The following is a 21,348-nucleotide window of genomic DNA, read 5'->3' as shown; positions in this document are numbered from 1 at the left end:
ATGCGAACTTGAAATCTCACCAACACCGTGAATGTTTTTGTCATATCTTTAACTTTTCGATTAATGTCACAGGAATCAGTTCGTAGACAAACCATTGACTGCGGTAAAATTATGGTGCATATCTTTGTAATTTTTAGGGAAATTAAGTTTTTGGTTCCGTACTTTGATTCTTAGCCACACTATATCGAACATGATTCAAATTGTAAGATTTGAGGTTTTCTCAGCGATGAGTATGAAGGTTTCTGTCTTCTGGGTTGTTGCGCTGTGTAGTCTGGTAGATGTTAACCAACGTTTCGGAGGTCATACTGCCTCCGTCATCAGGGCGATAAAGATTTCTGTCTTCTGGGTTGTTGCGCAGTGTAGTCTGGTAGATGTTTACCAACGTTTCAGAGGTCATACTGCCTCCGTCATCAGGGCGATGAATATTCACAGTGCAACAACCCAGAAGACAGCCATCTTCGGATTCACTGCTGTGAAAACCTCAAACTTACAACTTTAGAGATGAAGATTTCTGTCTTCTGGGTTGTTGCGCTGTGTAGTCTGGTAGATGCTGACGGAGGCAATATGACCTCTGAAGCGTTGGTAAACATCTACCAGACTACACAGCGCAACAACCCAGAAGACAGAAATCTTCATACTCATCGCCCTGATGACGGAGGCAGTATGACCTCTGAAACGTTGGTTAACATCTACCAGACTACACAGCGCAACAACCCAGAAGACAGAAATCTTCATACTCATCGCCCTGATGACGGAGGCAGTATGACCTCTGAAACGTTGGTTAACATCGACCAGACTACACTGCGCAACAACCCAGAAGACAGATATCTTGATTCAAATTATTAATAACACACACCTGCGTTTTGTTCCGTCAGGACGTGCGTGGACACTTATCATATTTAATACTTCTTTGTTCCTGTTGATAGTGATTAATGGCTTTGTTATCCATTAGTTTTTTTAACTCGTGCTAAGCACAGTAAAACCTGATTGTGCAAGAGTACCGCTGTAAGGAAATAACACGACCTTGCGTGAGCAGAAGTTGAAAATGCGTTGTGATCGTAAGTCGGACGCTGAAGCTTTACGCTCGAAGCTCAGGGCCATACACAAATTTAAAGCAGCTTACTTTATTCCTGGAGACCCGGATATTTCATGTTGGTTTGCTGTATATGTAGATAAATACAGCATATTCCACGATTAGCCTGGATACCGTGTGTCGGCCTCTTAATGATCCCGAATACAGTTCAGAAATCTATGTTACATTATATTGGTCAATTTCTTACCAAGTGTTAGAGTAATAAATACACCATATAAAGGTTTGAAGATGCACAACGGAAGAAAATTGTATTAATTAAAAAAAATATTCAAGCAGATAATTTACAAATTAATACATTGGAGATTTTTTCCATTAAAGACAAATAAGCTTTTAATTTAGGTTTCCATTCTAACCACTTTTACTATACAAATCCTTACTGAATTCCGATGAACTTATAAAGGTTAAGTAAAGGAACATTCGCCATGAAAAGATATGGAACTGCTTCCCCCCCCCCCTGTTCTTTTCTTTCTGTATCATAGAACTTTCCTTCCTGATGAAGGTCAGAAGAACGGATTCGTATTTTCTTCCGATTTGTCTTCCTATCTGCCTACAAAATGCATTGGAGAAATGAAGTGGTTAAAATTTTGTGAAACTTATGATCAGAATTAATATAAATACTTCATCAGTTTTCCTGACTGATAAAACCTGCGCTTGATTTCATTTGTTTTACGTAGACTGTTATGACGTAGTTTTATGAATTGAAACAAAACTTCGGAAAGTTAAATTATAACCTTGAATAACAAAGGAATGCATGCTTGAATAGTTTGAATGTTATAAGCTTGTGTGAATTGGAATGTTTTGACTCCACCTAAAGAATAGTTAATTTTTTTAAGAAACAGTAACAAGAAAAATCTCTCGTGAGTGCGTTTAGAAATTAATGAAGCGTGCAAGGTCGGGTACTAGGTGGTTACTTCCTATCGGTTCACTGTTAAGAACTTCGTTTTCAAAAATAAACGTTTTAACAGCCAGCAGATACAGATCAACTTAGTGGGTAAGGGTGGAATGACGCACTTAGGAATTTTCGTGATTGACTTTTCCCAAACGAGATGGCTGTGAATAACTGTCGCAATTTTTGATGGAGACAGTGCAGACGTTGGATGTAATATTCACAAGAACCTTAAAAACAATTAAATTGTAGTTAAAGGATCAACGTGACGTTACTACGCGTTGTCCAGTTGAAACATGATTGACAAAAGCTTTTTATTAAGCTCATGAATTCACCATAGGTGTCGCAGTGGTCGGATTTCGAAATATTGAAAATGTTATGCGTTCTTTGCACGAAGTGCGTAGCGAGAAAGCATTATGGGCTGGGTGTGTGCAGTCGATGCAACTCGAGAACCACTTAACGGATTTTGGTTTAAATTTTATGTGGCGGTTGTCATATTCTGCACGAATTCAAAATCATACTTTTGAATACCTACGAGCGGTGATAACAAGATTACGGATGAAGAAATTCTAAGGTAGGCACTGAAATGATGAGGTCTGGTGGCCAATGTGGAAACTATTGAATAAGGCAAATTTAATGATTCTAAATGCAGATTTCTAAGAACACATGGGGATATATGTTTTCCGGCACGAAATATACTTTCTGAACTTGTGTCCTTTACACCCCGATGTCTTCAGAAGCCGTTATTTGGCTTTGTACGCTGAAGATGTTTGATTTAGTCTCCGTGTTAAAGGAGAACATTCAACATCGCTTGTCATGCCACTTCAATTCCCGACAAAACCGCTTTCCACAAAGCCTCGACTTGGTTGCTAAACGCATTACCACCATCCCTACCCTCAAAAAACTTGCTAGACAGTTGCCAGGGAAACTTGTGGACGACAGACGACTGGGGCTAGGGAATTGCAAAGGGAAGAATAAGAAGAAGGCAGCCTTCAAATTTAGACGTTGTCCATATTCCTACAATCATTTTTTTATAAGGCATGAAGTGAGAGAGAAATGGGCGCTTTACACAAAGTGTTTCTGTTGATGCCACGAAAATTGTGAAAAATTACACAAGTGTTAACTGTTATTTATCAGCGCTGGTTTTGTAAGTTACCATTGTCAGCCTTACAGTTCCATATTTTTTATATTTTTATATTAAAATTGTTTTGTATACCCTCGAATTCATTTTAATTGTAGAGCTGTTAGAATTCTTTTATTGTAGTAGTTTATGTGAATTAGCTGAATGCCTTATATTCGAAGATTTATATTATTCTCCTCAAATCTTAATTATTTCTTTTGAAACTATCTTTTTACATTAGATAAGATAGTGTAATTGCGTCATATTGTGAATAGTCTAACAATTATTTATTTTCATCCGTCTTATCACAATATTTAAAATTTCTTATAATTAAGATAATAAAATATTATTGATGTTCCATATCGATTGATCGATTTACACTTTGGAACATCCTTTACACAACATGTTTCAGTTTTTTATAAAACCATCTTCAGGTGTACAACACCTCGCCCAAATTCGAAAAACAAATGGCATAAAACATCACCAAATGGAATAATATTTGAGTTTTAAGTTCGAAAATCTTATACACCTGAAGATGGTTTTATAAAAACTGAAACATGTTGTGTAAAGGATGTTCCAAAGTGTAAATCGATCAATCGATATGGAACATCAATAATATTTTATTATCTTAATTATAAGAAATTTTAAATATTGTGATAAGACGGATGAAAATAAATAATTATCTTTTTACATTATTTAAATTATCACATTCAATGTATAAATAATTCTGTAGAATGGTTTGAACAATAATTCAAATAATTATGGTGAAAGGACAAAGAACTTCTTTACAATTTTACGTTTTTATCGTCTGCGCCCATTTAAATACTTGTGTTCGTCTTATTTCAGGTGAACGAAATTTTGACCAAACTTCTCATATAGAATTAAATTACATTCTGATTTAAAAGTGAAGGTAATTCAACATGATAAATCTAAAAACTTGGGCATTCTGTGACAGACGGATAGGCATCGTAAGGAATTACGTATGTTAACTAGTTCCTCCTTTATCAGGACGATCGCTTTTTAATTTTGGTTTAGCTTCGATTATTCTGAGGATGCCATAACTTTTATATATTGCACGTGTTATAGGAGGATTTTGATTAATTTTGATCGTCATTATAAGTAAGGACGTAACTGAAATTTGTTGTTGTGTTGTTAATCCTTTCTGATATCTATTTAATTACCCTTTTTTATTTAAGCATTTATTATGGAAGTCCTCTGCCTTATACAGAGATAACGGTAGAATTACCTTCTGTTGATCCTCGTGGCTGCGCGATCTTAGATAAAACGAGTGCTTTGTTCGCGCAGAGGGATTGATAATGCATGAAGCGATCTGTATGTCATTGACACGACCTATTACCATGCGCCGTGGCGGTGAATAATATAAAAGATGTGTGATGTCGCATCCTTTCGTTTTTATAATTTGAATTTTATAATTAGAAGAATTCAGTGTCTGTACTTTGCAGTGCAGTAGCTTTTTTTCATCAGTTACGGGGTTCACATTGTTATTGTTTACATTGTTTATGAAGTTCACTAAAGATGCATATCAATAGCAGAATAATATAATTAAAACGTAGTTACAAGAATGAAGAGAGAGTTTGTGAAAGATGTGTAAGATGTGAGTAGGCAATTTCATTATTTTTGTAATACAGTTTATTTGAAGAAATCTCCGGTACAAAAACTGATTCTTTAGCTTGTTATTCAAGAAATAAAGACATTAATTATGTACGCAGGCAGCTCAGTATATAGGCATTGTGATTCTAACTCCTTTGTTATCTGAATGAGAAAGAAATCACGTGGACCATAAAATCCTATTTCCAATTATGAAAGAAAATTGGAATAACCATACACAGAACGTTTCAAGTAGGCCTGTTAGTTTACGAAATAATTATCTTTTACCGAAGATTTCTTTTCTTAGTTTGACAATAGTCATGTTTCCTTTGGGTTTTTTCTGAACGCATGCCACGTGTTTGATGCTCGTGTATGTTATTAGTCGCCAGATAGTCCACTCCGTTGTAATGACCACGCTTTTGATGCTGCATGCCGCGTAGGTCAATATTGACCATCAAAGGTCATCAAGGATCCTATTAGAGATTATTGTACCTAATTGACCCGTTATGAGTTCTTTATACAAAATGCTTGAAATTACTGTAAGTAGGGAAGGTCGTGTCCATTCTTTCTTCTACCTGCCAGCCCGCAGGTTCAAAACTCCAAAAAAACTAATTGCATTTATGTATACTTTGATACAGGGAAATATACACTTATTTCACATGAAGCTCAAGTCGACTGTTGTTCTCAAAATCGAATTATTTTACAAAAGAAATTTTTTGGCAGTCACACAATATATAATTAACAAAGATCCCCAACATTTTATTTATAAAATTTGTCCACGTAGTGAATGTTTAATAAAATACAAGGATAAATAATGTAGAATGTTAACGTAATATGAAAGGCTTTGCAATAATCGTGATTACACTAAATCCTGAATTCATTTCACATTTCTAATCTCATTAATAATCTCTACAGGTTTATAGTATTTTGCTAATACAAGTAGATTTGCCATTTTCTTTGGAAAAGTATTTATATCTGCAATAATACATTTGTACCTGCAGATGAAAGCCGGTGAGGTATTCACAATATAAAACGTCGTGTTTGTAAATTATTTCTGTCCCATTTAATGACATTTCCAGTTTTAGGCGTGTTTATAAGCGTCATCTTCATCAGTGTTTTATGTTTTAGGGGAATACCATCAAAGCTTACTTTTTTCATCTCATTCTTCAGTTTTTTCTAAATTATAACGATTAAGTATTTCGTTAAAAAAGAGAATAATCCTAATATTATTATTATTATTATTCCATATATTCACCACTTTATAGAGTATTTACATCTATGTACCCGAGACTAACCTCACCCCTGTGGTATATAGTGCAGCAGCTATTTCCTAAATACATTTTTTAGTACGTTTTACATGTATTATATAATATTATTATTATTTAGCCTACGCTTATTTTACGGCTAAAACGACATAATGTATTGTCATACTAATCGAAACGTTTTTCAACTGTTAATCCCAAAATTAAAAGAAATTAGTGACTGTAACGAGGTTTTAACAGTAAACTTTACCATGAAAAAGTCTGACTTCGGAAGGTACAGTATTCACATATAACAAAATTTATAAACGCACCTCGACGTCTCTTGATGGGCAGATGCGTAATTAGTCTATCGTCTTCGTAGATAAAAGGTGGAATTCAAGTACAGTTTTCTCTCCAGCGTTTGAAGAGAGTGAGCGCAACAGCGACATATGTGGTTGCTACGGTTAAGGAGGGACTTTAAGTAAGTAAAATAATAAAATGGAATAAATCTCAGGAATCTAAACGACGTGGAAGTTGAAGAACATTATCAAGTCAAAATCTCAAATAGTTCTGCAACTGTCAAAAAACATGGATGACAATGTAAACTTATTAGTAATTTAGATTTGCTCTATTTCATCAGTCCGTGTTCTCATACTTTAACTTAAACTGAATTTTTTTTTCAATTTTTCGTTCAGTCTGACTTAATCCTTAGCTTCCTACCGTCTTAAGGCTTCCTAACAGGTGGTAGGGATCCGCGGATGGATGACCAATCAGTGGTACGGCCTCTAAATGATCGAAAGTATTATATTTAAACGTTCTATTTTGCGTACATTCTACAATACACACATATCCTTTGTGACGTCATAGCGACATCTCAAGGTGCTGTCAGAAACCGCTAAGCCAACTATGCCGATAAGATGTTTGACCTTATATGAAAGCAATGCGGCCTTCAGAAGTAGATGACTATGCATTAGCAGTGAAAGTTATCGCTGTGTCTTTGTTATTACAGCCAATGTGCTCAGATATCCGTCTACGAAAAAGTACATGTTCCTACCTGTTTTTTTTCCGTGTGTGTGTCTCTGGTACTTGCATACTAGGTTCACGAGGTTCGATCCCAGTACAGGCGCAGTTAAGATTTCAGGCGTTGTCAAATCGCACGTAATTAGCCATCACTTAGAATCCCTGTCACCCTTAACTTCAGTGAATGGTGATGTGATACACAACTTTAGTCTCATTTGATGAATGTTAAACATGTCTGGTAGCTTAACTCAAAAAATCAACACAGCTAATACCATTGAATACTATCCTGGGCCAGTCTATTTATCTACCATCTTTACTTACTAGTTCCTTAACATCTATGTTAATGTTATCCTCTGTACCTCAGTCAGAGAGGTAGATGTGACCTTAGGGTTGCTTGCGGTATCTCTTGTAGTCTAATCGGTTGATACGAGAATGATTTGAATACTGTTAGATTGCAGTGGCGGAACGAATCCACACGTAAGATGATCATCTATCTCCAAGGAGTAGACTCTTTGAAAAGCCAGCGGTACGCTTAGCTAGTCAAGAGATTTACTTTCCTTTTATCGAGCCCGAATGTTCATTACCGTGTTCACAAAGAGCAGGCAAATTGTCCGTATCCTGAACCAGGCGAATTTAATCTACACCCTAAAATCATATTTCTTTTATATATATATATATATATATATATATATATATATATATATAATCCAGGCTACACGTCTCAGAAGACAGTCATATTTTCGATTCCTTACTTCGTTTCTGTCCACACTTTTGCATGTGGTCCAGAAAACAGTTGCACATCTGAAGTAGCTTGTTTGTGTTACGTAATTTGGCATTGAATAATTTAAATATCCTTAGAGACCCATTCATTCGTTTTCTTGTTATTTACATTATGATCCAGTCTCAGCTCATGCCACTTTATACACCTTCTTATTATGCAACCCACAGTAGTGTTAATTGGGTTGCCTAACTGCCAAGCACTATAATAACAGTAACTTTCTATTAACTAGAATTGGATTTAAGTGTATAAGTACTGTAAATGATGTTGCGTAAGAGAAAATTAGGTTGAGGACTGTCTGAAATTTAGAGAAATATCAGTCTACTTTTTAGTATTTTCAATGAAATTATCGAAACGAGAAATAATAATTTACTTAATCACGTCAGAATGGTCTTCATCCAAAATATTCAGAACCTCCTGTGAAGGTATTCCTGCTACAAGTTGTACACGGCCTGAAATATTTGTAACCATTTTTCTTATCCATATAAAAAATATACAACGTGACTGTAATGAACTGAGGCGATGTTTCAGAACAGTATTACGGCTTGTTAAATTGATTGTGGTGGTGTGGACTGAAACCTATGTACCTGTTTTGGGATAGCGGCCGGTGTAAGGCTCTTCTGAACGCGTTAATAAACTTTTGGGGTATCATAAAAGCCGGGTAACTTCTTAACTGAGTGGCTAACAGCTTCTCAAGAAGGACTGTACCCCATGGTATTACTATTATTATCGTCGTCATAATCTGTCCCTTGTCAACGTAATTTGGCTCATTGACAGATTACGCATGCATGAGACTGTCTCCGGATATGTTGGCTAGCACTTACATATTTAAGAAGCAAGCATGGACAGCCGGCAAGGGGTGGTCCTCCACATTTGGGGTTGGGTATAAGTCTCACAATTTCATACCGTAAAAGACTAATTCATTACGAAACATGACAAATGACCTCTGACATGACGGTTGCTATGAACACGGTGAAAAATCTTCCGTCTATGGGGATATTTGACTGTTAGTTTATCAAGAAGGATTCTGTTCTTTGGAGTTCCTTGCATTTTCACCTCCACTCCTGGGAAAATGAGAAACATACCGTACAGAAGCCTCAGAAAAAAATAGCTTGGAGAATGATGGTAATATACAAGGTACGGTACTACTACTCCACATGTTCGTTTAGTTGTACTTTTAACGCTGTTACGCGGTCAGGAACAAGAATAGTTGTGAAACACGATGAGTAGTTCCTTAAAATCTTGTCATAAAATTAACTACGTTTTACACAAGAATAAACTTCTGCGATTGTTTGTCATCTGGGAGTCCAGTCGTCTTGTGGATATTGGTGTTTGTACCACATAAAAGGATGAGCCGGGATAGCTCAGTCAGTATAGTGACTAGCTACGGGCTGGACGGCCGGGGTTCGATCCCCGACGGGGGCAGAGGATTTTTCCTCTAGCCTCTGCGTCCAGACCGGCTCTGGGGCCCACCCAGCCTCCTCTACAATGGGTACCGGGGTCCTTTCCCGGGGGTAAAGCCGGCCGGGGCGTGATGCTGACCACTCACCCCTATCTAGTGCCGAGGTCAAGGAAGAGAGGAGCTATACCTCCACTCACCCCAAACGCCTACATGGCGTATAGTGGGACAAACTTTACTTTTTACCACATAAAAGGAAAAAAAACTTATTTATTGCCTTAAAACGCTGCTGCTAAATATTTTCTTCGGGGTTCACAGTCTCCATAAATTTAATTTCATCAATTAACTACCAGATATATATACGGTCGCGGCATTTAAGTCAGAAATTGGCTTGTAAAATATCGATTTCTGTAACAAGGAACCTATTTCTGATTTATGCGTCCACCGACCCAACAGCTTATACGTCATCATTTAACGACTGTTATGTAGAAACCACGGAAGTAAACCCCTGCAGCCCAGATAACAATGGCGGCCGGATTGCCGTCATCAAAGAGCTATTAACAAAGTGCTTGTCTTGTTACCTAAGCGTCCGTGGAACAGAAATCGTACATTACCGATTTGCATGTGTGTTGTATGCAACTTGTATTACACGTCTTTCAAACCGACGCGGTAAGCGAGATACGTAGTGGTACGGTGTGAATCAGCCATATAAAGTTATACGGCGTTAAACACAGGCGTGCGAGCTGAATGCGGGCTTATTAGTGTTCTGACTGACGATAAGTCCGTTTACTCGGCAGATGATCCAGAAGTGGTTTGCCATTGCCTTCTTCTGTATGTAAATGATGATGAATGTGAAGTAATTGTTTGGATTCCACGGAGAAACCGCGGAAGCCCCGGAGGAAAACTCCGTGATACCAACACAAATTATAAATTTAGGCACCACCGGGAATCGAACCAGGGACCCCAGGATTACAATGCCAGCGTTCTAACCACTAGACAACCGTGGTATATAGAAGTATTCCACATAATCTATGGACTCAATTAGAGTTTCTCGGTTGTGTCACTAGGCGGTGCTTCTGTTTGGTACAGGCCATGGAAAATCGATGACACTGTACCCGGAAGTGAATACTGTGTAATCGGTGTCACTCACTGTTTGTCCGAGTGTTTGTTAATGGTTTCATAAATGCAGAGTCGATGGATGAATTCAATTCGGTAATATTTCATCGTACCATGAAATCGTAACTGGCTGTGAGAAAATGTACAAACTTCAGTAGCTAAACAGCCATAAATAAAGACCATATTGAGGCACAGGATGTGTTTTTCAGCTGTTCCAAAATATATACTTAATATAGTTTAACGATACTAAAATTTTCATACCAACGTACATTAAATTATTGACTCTCCAGCTAGAAAATACGAATTGTCTTCAATATTCGTCGTACTGGAAAAAAATTGTTCAGATTACTGAACTAGATCTATAATTCAAGTTATGTGCATTATTTTGGTGTTGTCATCCATTTCTTGTTTTCTTTATAAAAATGTCATTACTCCACGACCAGAAAAATGATAGGTCAGAGGTAAATCTCCTGAGGACTGTACTGCTTGCACACCTCGTGGGACGGTGATAGATTAATATGGAGTTATGGTGAAACGATGATTAGCAGGTGAAGACCCTACTCGAACACTAATGCCGCTTTGTCCACCACGAATCACACTTGAAGTTACGTGCGATTGAACCCAGATCTCAGCGGCGAAATGCTAGCGTTCCTTTCACGACTCATATCCCTGGTATATACGCGATATTTACGAAATTACAATTTTAATTTATGTTATTTTCTATATTCTGTAGGACTATTTGTTCTGGTGTTGAAATGTTTGCCCCTCAGGGACCCACATCAGTGGGTACGGGAAGGTACCCGAGCTACCCGGTGCCTGGGGGTATAGCTGGGCCACCCTACCTCCCGGGGGGTGTAAATACGGAGGTCTGGTCCTCCAGGTTGGGGGTTGGGCGTGGGGCTGACAACCCAATCCTGTAAAAAGCAACTTGTTACGAAATCAGATGAAGCAACTGCCGGATGGACTCATTCACGGCGGACTGGCAAACAGATTGTCTGTGAATGAGGAAGAATGGAAGAAGCTTTTGAAGAAGTCCAGAGCCCACGCAGGGCTGTAGAGCCAATGATGATGATGATGATGGAATGTTTGCGTAAAGTAATGAATGGAGTTTCGTTTGATAGTTTTGTTATAAAGATGGCGTTTAACACTGAAGAACAGAGGGCGTTTGTTATAAATACAGTAAACCCTCTCCCAACACGGGGGCACGACATTCGAAAGCGGTGCCTTTGGTGAATTCGCGTTGGACCAACTTCATATTGTGTGGGATTTCGGGATATAGGAATTGTGCACGACACACAATATGTCCGGCGTCGGATATTGTTGAGATTTTCAGCATAAGCTTTAAAGCTATTCTGCAAATTTTTTTGATAACAATATCAACTCATTAGTCTTGTTACATTCGTCACTAACGTTTACAAATTCTATTTGTATTTAGTTGGGATTGAGGTTTAACTGGTACGTTCTGTATTATCGATATCAGATCATCGAACTCATATTTTAACCATGCTGCTTTATTTAAAGCCTGTAACGTTATGAATTTATGACGTCATTCCAGTATCGATACATGTCGGATCTCGCACAGTTGCATACCATAATGCAACCAGTCTACTGCCAGAGGAGCTTCTTTGAAATTCATATCGGTGGAAATCTCTGGAAATAGGGCATGAAATTCTGTCATGGACCTTTATAATAGGCTTAGAGTCTTTGAAATGTCACTGTCTAAAATAAGTTTGGTGTTTAGATTACCTAGCTTAGCTCACTACTTACGGAGCTGGGCCTGAACTTCGTTTCAAAGCGTCCTCCGATAGAAAGAAGGCTTTCGCTTGCTTGTCGTAAATAAATGAATTTAAGAAGGGTTAACAACCAAGAAGGAAGTGGTAAAAGATGAGAATTATGACCTAGACCAAAGCCTGGTTCTTTTGAGATTGGGATTACAATTAAAAAGTTGGAAAGATGTAAGTCGCCAGGCATTGATCATATTTTGGCAGAACTTATCCATACTGGAGGTAATTCATTACAAAATTATTAATTCTATTCCAAGTAAGGAAGAATTCAAAAGCAGCAGAAGGAATCTGTTATTGTAAATACGACATAAAAATGTTAATCAACGTTTTCTGTCAAGGTTAACTTCTTTCTTAGATGAAATTACTACGGATCATCAATGTTGACGTTATCGATAGACTATTGATCAGTAATTCTGCTTTCTTCAGATGATGGAGGTAAAATGAGAATATAATAGGAGTGTGTAGCAGATATTTATAGACTCCAAGAAAGCCTATAATTTATTTAGGAAGTAAGTATTAAATTCTCATTAAATAAAGTTAACAGTTAAATTAGTTAAGCTAATTAAATGTATTTAAGTGAAATCTGTAATAAGATTCGTACAGATAAAGATTTATCTGATGCATTTACTTTCTAGAATCGTCTGAAACAGTGAGATGCTGCATCGTTGTTGTGTTCCAGCTTTGCTTTATGATAGTAGGAAGTCAAAGAAATCAAAAAGAGACTGGAATTGAATGGGGCACATCAGCTTCTGGTCTGTGCTGATGATGTTGGTTCATTGGTTGAAGATAAATATCACGATAAATTACAGATGTTTGTTATATTCTAGCATAGAAGTTGGTAAAAATAAACGCAAAGAACACGTGTTTATCTGTCGTCATGATTTAAAAGCGATTAAAGCAAATCCTTTGAATATGTGACAACGTTTTGAATATTCTGGAATCGGAGTTGCTTTTAAGAAGAAATTAAGAACAAGTTAAATTCTAGCAAATTCGGGGCAAACTTAATAGCGTACAGTGCCTCGTGCTACCACAAGGATTAAAGGATTTAAGTGTAATTCTACCTGTTGTTTTCTATGTGTGTGAAAGTTTATCTCTACCTGATTTTAATTGTGGCAAAACATTTGTGATTTTCATTACGGAAAATCGGAAATAGAATAATACGTTATCACATAATTCGTAATCTTATCACTGAAGTTGTTATTAGGATGATCATATGACAGGATCGAATGGGTGGGACATGTACCGCTCATGAGTAGGTGATAAATACATATAAATATTTGGTTGGAATCCCTGAAGGGAAGATACGTAGATTTGAGGATAATATTAAAACGGATCTTAGGGAAATATAGTTAGAGGGTGTGGACTAGACATGTGGTTCAGATATTTACTGGAAGGGGGTTCTTGTGAGGGGGATAATGAACCTTTAGGTTCCATAAAAGACGGGGAATTTCTTTAAATAACTAATCGTACTGTCAGCTCGTCCCAGAAGCGTGTTGTAGAGTTTGCTAGTATTTATTGGTGTACGTTCCCATTCGTTACAGTGACGCTTTTCACCGGCTAAGCGACATTGAACTCTGCGTAGAGTAAACGTTTAGTTTTATGAAGTGGTGTTTAACTTCTTTGAACAATCGAAATCACACCCTATCATAACCCATGGAGTCAGAAAATTTATTTCAATAAGTTCATATTTTGTGTTATACCATTGTTATTTTCATTGAGTCCCTAATGATTTGTCTAGGAAATCGATAACATTCGATCTTAGTTTATTGTGAACTAGGGATCATATGTTAAAGCGATACGGACAAAAATTAAATTTTCCCCATTACAAAATTTCGTCGAAATTTATTCAGTAGTTTTCATACGTGACACTTGGAACGGACTGATGGCAACGACAATTCTAATTATCCTTTACTTTCTTGTACTCTTCCAAAGAATGTATATGAATGTATTAAACATCTGAAGAGCCAAGCTGAACGGGTCACGTGCATACTTTGTTTCGAAGTTTGTTTGGCCTGCAAAACGGACGCGTGGCCTTTTTAATCCAAGCGGAGAAATGCGTGTATTCTTTTTTTCTTATTGAAATGTTTAACAGCATGTAAATAAGGTAACAATGGAGTTTCATCGATTGAAAGACTTGAAACTCCATTATATAGGATGTAGGCGTGCCGATCGTCACGTGCATTGCGCTGAATCGCGAAGTCTGCAAAATGCAGTCCCTCACTCCATCACTTTAATTATTAACAGTCTTCCGAGTTCTTATGCTGTCACGACAAGTCACGTGATCATATGACGTCAGACACTGGAATCGTGTTCTCATCTTGAGGGTCTTTATTGTAACCTCCCTCCCGCACACGACTCGTCCTTCTACTGATGTAGCCACGGGTTCAAACCCAGTAGCTTGCCCAGTGCAACAACTTGTCACACTTCGGTGAGCGGAAGGGGTTAAAGGTTATCTCGGGATATTTTGATGTAGGGTTAGTCGGTGGGCAGGGATTTCTGACTCTCAGGGAATGTACGGGGAAGACATTTATTGGAGCTGAGCTCACGTGAGGGTAGCGGAGTCGTTGAGGTGGTGCATTATTAAACTTTAACAGCTTTCTTTCCCCGATGTGCATGAGAAAAGGTTAATCATGCGCGCCTGTGTAACCGCACGATCAACTCTAGAACCAATGTATGGATTTGGATGGTATGTGGTATGGACTTTATGCCATTTGGTACAACCCTAATATCGTACTTTTCAGTTTACTAAAATCGGTAATACATACATGGCGGACGAACAAACTTGTAGGGTAAAATCACTTGTACTTCCAAAAACGCCACGCGATGTTGTACGGTGATAGATTTTCGGAAAGTACGGAACTTTGGTGTAGTAATTCTTTGTATAGTCTAAAATGACAACAAGACAGCTGTATGAAATAAATTATATATTCGGACTTTATAAGGTTTCCATTCTGTGTGACCTCGTGCGTAAGAGTGGAGTTCGCTTCCAGAGGACTTACATGCTCTGTGTAGTTAAATAAAACAGTAAGACCACATGATTAGTGAATTTTGAAGAAAACCACGGAATGTTTTATTAACAATACAGAATTTGCAAAGAACATATTTTAATTGTGGTTGGTACTGTACCATGCATGAGCCGGGATAGCTCAGTCAGTATAGTGACTAGCTACGGGCTGGACGACCGGGGTTCGATCCCCGACGGGGGCAGAGGATTTTTTTCCTCTAGCCTCTGCGTCCAGACCGGCTCTGGGGCCCACCCAGCCTCCTATCCGATGGGTACCGGGGGTCCTTTCCCGGGGGTAAAGCCGGCCGGGGCGTGATGCTGACCACTCACCCCCATCTAGTGCCGAGGTCAAGGAAGAGAGGAGCTATACCTCCTCTCCCCCCAAGCGCCTGTATGGCGTATAGTGGGACAAACTTTACTTTACTTTACTGTACCATGCAGCTTTTCAGTTGTCTGCCCCGTGGCACGTGTTTCAAAACAGTTGCCTCTTGCGTATGAAGAACGTCCTCTGTCACATTGTATTTTGATTCACGTTTTTGCTTACGTATTTTGTTTTATTTCTTACAAATCCCTCCATGCTGCCCCTCACCTTTCCTTTTCCATCGTTTTCCAGCTTCTGAACAATAAATATCACGTGTTGTTTCTATATTGTATCGAGTTCGTTGGTTTGACCTGGTTGGGGGTAATACGAGTAAGGGAAGTTTGTTGCGCATGCCCGAAAGGGACTGTGATGTACCTGGCAAGCGGCCGGCAGAGCACACAGTCCGTTTCCGGACGCTGCACTGCGTGGACTTGTTGCAGCTGCGTCGTATCGATCTATCGCAATTGCGCTGACTTCCAAATAGATTGTCATTTATTACGGAGGATCCGACATTTCGTGGACAAAATACAAACTATATAAAACTGTTTCGTACAATTTCGTACTAAAACATAATTTTAAATGAGATACATTATCATGAAATAGAACATTTTTTATATATGAAAATGTACTTTGCTGCTGTATTTTAAAGTGTATTTGAATACATTCATCAGCAGAAATTTTGACACCTAATAATCATAATTTTCGACTTAATAAAAGTGTCGAATAATACTGTAAAGCAGAAAAGACAATTTGAACGCGAGTCCAAAAGTCGTTGAGGCCGATTGGTTACATTAATTATTTCGAGAGTAGCAAGTGACGAGAAATGGAACAAGAGACATCCCGTAAGGCAGACACGTCAATTGTATTCGTGTCTTTGAATCCACCCTCACTTGGCAGTCCAAGGAGCGTCTCCCCGATGTCTTCTTCACCAACACGTGACCTCAGAGGAATTGGTCTATTTCGAGCTATCGGCCGACATTTACGTCACCCTCGGCACTTTCGCGACAACGAGGAGGATGATAACACATCACAGTCGACAGATTCGGAAGAGAGATCCTGTGGATCGGCGGGCAGCAGAAACAGTAGGAGTAAAAAATATCCCAGTGGCAAGAAAGGCAGATTCGTACACCGGAGTGCAAGTTCAGATTTAAGCCATCAAAACTCAACCGGAAATAGTGGAGAAAGTAGCAGCGGAAGTGATACAAGTAGCGGCCATGTACCACGTCATAATGTTACATCATCCCCATCTTCAAGTCTTCGCCAGAGATCTTCGTTTAAAGAAGTTTTTCAGTCATTGACAATAAGTTCTAGAAGTCACAGTGCTAGTTGTGCTTCTCCGAGGCTTTCAAACACAGACACCGTCAGACTGGCAAGTGGTACTAACGCCAGTGGTGAAAAGAAGAAGAAGAAGAAGAGTATACTAAGACCCCCCGTGACTTACACGTATGTCAGGGGCCTATCTGGACTACCTACACAAAGAGTACCCAAGGGATATCGTTGTTTTTATCTACCGTCTGTTGCCTGTTGTGGGTCGTCAAAATTTGGCAACCACCATCACTTTCCTGGTCTTAACCGATGAACAGTTAAAAAGTGAAATATTTTACAGACTTGCATTTTTTTTCCCCTGAGGAATAGCAAATCATCGAGTAACCCTAAACTATTGAGAACAGGTATGGTGGGCCAGAAAGAATTTTGATTAAATTATTTGCACTTTACACATAAATTTGTATTTATAAAGTGTTTTACTGTGCATTTGTTTTTTATTCATTCTGCAAACTATTTGCTTCGCTTAACACAATACCACAATTTTGAAAACGTGCCAACAACTGAAGAATTGAAGTTTAAGACATATTATAATATATCCATGAAGATGTTAATTCATCAGAGTCGTGCTTTAATTTGTTTCCTACAGTTTCGTAATCACATGTGACAATACAAAGCGACAGTTAATGTTTGTATTCCTAATGTTGGCCTAAAACTGCATGAAAACATTTATTAGTGACTAATCTGTTATAATCTCAGGAACAGTGCGAATTTTATTCGCCACAAAACTGTAAGTTTATTAACAACATATTACAGGATATATATATATATATATATATATATATATATATATATATATATATATATATATTCAGTTTCACATCACGGAATTTGTAATTTCTCATAGTGAAATTTGTGATAAATATATTTCAAATACACATGCTGACGTAAATAATTTTAGAACTAGAAATTTATATACGGAAGGGCCACAAATATTTCCACAAAGTATAGATAATAAATTGTTATTATTCCTGTGTATTACAAGTTTAAACGTATGTTTCAACATTTCTTATATTTTATAGGAACTGTTTGTAATACTGTAATAATATCTATTATAAGGCAGGCAGTAATCGTCACTGAAAAAATCTAGGGCCTTGATAGGTTTCCACATTATAGTCACTGAAACTTGAAATGGTAATTCAGAGTGTTTTGATTTTCACATCGAAATCACGAAACAAATATGAAGCAGATTTTTTTCATACATTTAGTCCTTTATTCCCCTCGTTACAGAATGAAGTTTTAGCGGAATTAAATTATGGATATGATTTTATATTGGAAACAGTCGGTATATTTCAGATAAAATGCAAAAAAATTACAGCATTTTAATAATTATATTCACTTAGGTACATTTGTAAAATACGCTACATGGTTACGTATTAAAATTGTGGGCCTAATTATTTTTCAGTATTTATAGCAAATATTATAGATGTTTTACTAGTGACTATATTCGGTACAAATCTGTGTTGTTATGGAAAATATGGTTAAATCAGTATAGATGAATTTTTGTTACAAGAGAAACAAATTTAGACGTCTATACAGAAATACAATTAACTGATGATTTCAGTGTGTCAGTCAAATTAAGATATTTTTAGTGACGTGCCTCTGTTTTAATATGGACTTTCTAACTCGGAGGATCTCGCAGTGAATTTTCTGCTTAATCGTCTGCCCTGTAACACCACAGATTTGTGCTGAAATCTTTTGCGAACACTTTATTCGTTCGTGTTTAAATTAGTTTGCAAAAAATAATAATTTATAGCTTTGTAACTACATTCTTATACACATAAGTAACTGAGATTATTTACGAGAATATTTATTATATGTAGGTCTAGTGAGATCAGTACATACGAACAGAATTCAATGTATGTACTTCAGTATTGGTGTAATACTATTTCCAGAGACTGCAGAACAGTATATTGGTGATTCCTATTCGTCAAAGATAAATTACTTATATACTTTCAAGTTAATTTTTATGTACAATTATGAAGTGAAATTCAGCCGAGAAACAGTCAATAATTTTAATTTTATTGGATGCAAAAGTCTCGCTTGTGCTTTGTTTACTGTTGCATTCAACATTCCTACTTCTAATTTTAACATTTCCTCCTGTACAGTTTAACTGACATACTCAGTTTGTTCAGTCGATATCCTGTTAATCTTGTTATATTTTGTTACATTTATTTCTAAATATTTGTTGATTTCTGTAATAAGATTCCGGCAACCCAAGTATTTACAATTTGCAAAGTATTACAAAATTATTCCTTTTGCTACCGTTTATTAAAATTATCCTTCTGGTGATTAGTTCATTCGTAGCAATAATAAACTTTTCCAACTATCGATCAGCAGCCGGTAGTCCAGCAGGGCTGCCACCCATCTTCGTGAAACTATATGTCGGCTTATGTCCAATGTGCATTATATTTATAATTACAGTCAATTAATCTTACAAGATTAACAGATAAACACAGTTGTTTAGATCTGAGCCCTGGTTTGACATTGTATCATTTATATCAGTTGTATTCAACCTTTTTTGTTCTCGTACCCCCAGATATAATTTCTCTTCAACTTTGTACCCCCAAAGTTGTTGGTGTATAATTCAAGTTATACATAGTATATAATCTACATCTAAAATAAATTAAATAAATTACATCTAAAATAATGTATTAAATCTGGCCCTGATTATTCAGTGCTTTTTTAAATTTCACGTACCCCCGGGGGTAAGCGTACCCCAGGTTTAATACCTCTGATTTACATAATTATGACTACTTGTAAAGAATGTATCATATCAACCTGAAATATACTTGTAAAACCTCAGATGTTAGTAGATAAATTAGTTCTAATAAACTTTAATTTTATATTAAAATGAAAGTGTTTAATTCTTTTATGTTTGCTGTTCCTATTCCTTCTTTAATACTTGACATAGGTCTTGTATGAAACTGCAAAGTGGCAATTTCTCAACTGATGCCATAAAAACCCATACCATAGCACAACGGAGTAATATTTTTTAAGTATATATAAATCCTTGCCTAGTAGGAATGCAGACAGAATGAAAACAAAACATAACACGTTCAATAAAACTAGATGATGAAACAGTGTGTGCGTGTGTGTTACGAATTTTAATTACGAAAGATAAGATATTGTAATTTTCAAATAATAACGTTCGAATGTACAACCTGTTATGAAAACTCGTGACAGAGCTAAAACATTGTGTTGGCACACCTGTTGCGGGACACTGCACTGTACCGAAGAACATTTCGTATGATGAAGGAATAATACCATTATTTAGTCAGTTGGTTTACACATTTTTTGGTAACGAAACACTCTGAAAAGTGTGTGGAAGACAAAGCAAGTGAAACCTTTCGGGCATTACGCAACGACGAACTTCGTGGTTTTATAAATAGGTTTAGAAGTTCTTACGGCGATGAGTACGATGTTAGATGCCTTCTGGGTTGTAGCGCGTTGTAGTCTGATAGAAATTTACCATTATTTTACCAGAAGACAGACATCTTCACGGTTCTATGTCACCTATCTTTATCAGGATTCTGAGATCTAAGAGGATACGATTGGCTGAACGTGTAGAAAGGGTGGAAGTGAGCAAATTCACATAGATTTATTGATGGAAAGCGAGATGGTGAACTGCAGGGAAAGAAACAGGAGGATAACATAAAGGCATCTTATGTAAATGATTTTTGAAGTACGATACTGATTTAACTGCTTAGAGGTGCGATCGGAACGTTTCCAGACTGTGTCAATAGCGGGCGAACCGGATGTAGTACGAGCTTCTGCCGCTAGGGGGTGCGGCCTACATTCATAGTGAATCAGTGTGCCAGCCGGCATCTTCGAATTAGCATTTGTTTCTTAGTTACGGGCGTTTTGGTAGTGCATTACACCGACCCTCCTGCGATTTCGGAATGGCGTGTGCATCAAATTTTGCCAAAGACTCGCCAAAACGGCTACGGAAACCTATGAAATGCTAAAGCAAGCAATTGGGGAGTCCGCAATGAGTCGTGCACAAACTTTTGTGTGGCATTCACGTTTTAAAAATGGCCGAACCTCTGTCGATGAAGACGAGCGTTCTGGACGACCATCTTCGAGCACAACGCCCGAAAATGTTACGAAGATTCGGCAGGCCATTCACGAAGATCGACGTCGTACCATCAACGACTTGTGCGACATTGTTGGGATAGGCTATGGGACCTGTCAGCTGATTCTAAAGGAAGAACTCCACATGCGACGCATCATGACAACGCGCCAGCGCACACCGCCCTCAAAGTTCGGCAGTTTTTGGCCTCAAACACCATGGCCGTCATCCCGCACCCTCCTTATTCGCCGTGTGACTTCTTCCTCTTCCCAAAGATGAAAATTCAGCTAAAGGGAAGGAGATTTGAGACGATAGAAGAGATTCAGGCAGAATCGCAGATGGTGCTTGACAGGCTGACAAAGAAAGATTTCCAGGGATGCTTCCAGGCTTGGCAGCGGCGCTGGGATCGTTGTGTTCACTCCCAGGGGAACTACTTCGAGGGTGATGGATGAATTTAATACCTGAGATAAGTGTACGGGTTTTTATAGGCGCAGTCTAGAAACTTTCCGATCGCACCTCATATTGTGGGTATGCACCAAAAGT

At 37.7% G+C, this 21,348-nt stretch overlaps 1 protein-coding gene and 1 long non-coding RNA gene across 2 annotated transcripts in view; both read left to right on the top strand.

Moving 5' to 3' along the window:
- The window catches only part of LOC147872313 (uncharacterized), a 160,660-nt gene that overhangs the window by 98,302 nt on the left and 41,010 nt on the right, over positions 1-21,348 (top strand). The gene's annotated exons all lie outside the window — the stretch shown is intronic.
- On the top strand, positions 15,692-17,709 carry LOC110829403 (uncharacterized). Its single transcript, XM_022063093.2, has one exon. The coding sequence runs from the start codon at positions 16,234-16,236 to the stop codon at positions 16,987-16,989; it is 756 nt and encodes a 251-aa protein (XP_021918785.1). The 5' UTR covers positions 15,692-16,233; the 3' UTR covers positions 16,990-17,709.

Source organism: Zootermopsis nevadensis, unplaced genomic scaffold (assembly GCF_977971745.1).
Source record: "Zootermopsis nevadensis isolate Lab colony 2312 unplaced genomic scaffold, Znev_1.0 Znev_ptg000028l, whole genome shotgun sequence".
NCBI classification, from domain to species: Eukaryota; Metazoa; Arthropoda; class Insecta; order Blattodea; family Termopsidae; genus Zootermopsis; species Zootermopsis nevadensis.
The sequence above is the reverse complement of the archived record's forward strand: the minus strand, read 5'-3'. Positions and strand labels throughout refer to the sequence as shown.

Bases quoted from the DNA above. Each gene is read 5' to 3' on its own strand.
- LOC110829403 (XM_022063093.2), top strand. From the start codon at position 16,234: ATGGAACAAGAGACATCCCGTAAGGCAGACACGTCAATTGTATTCGTG.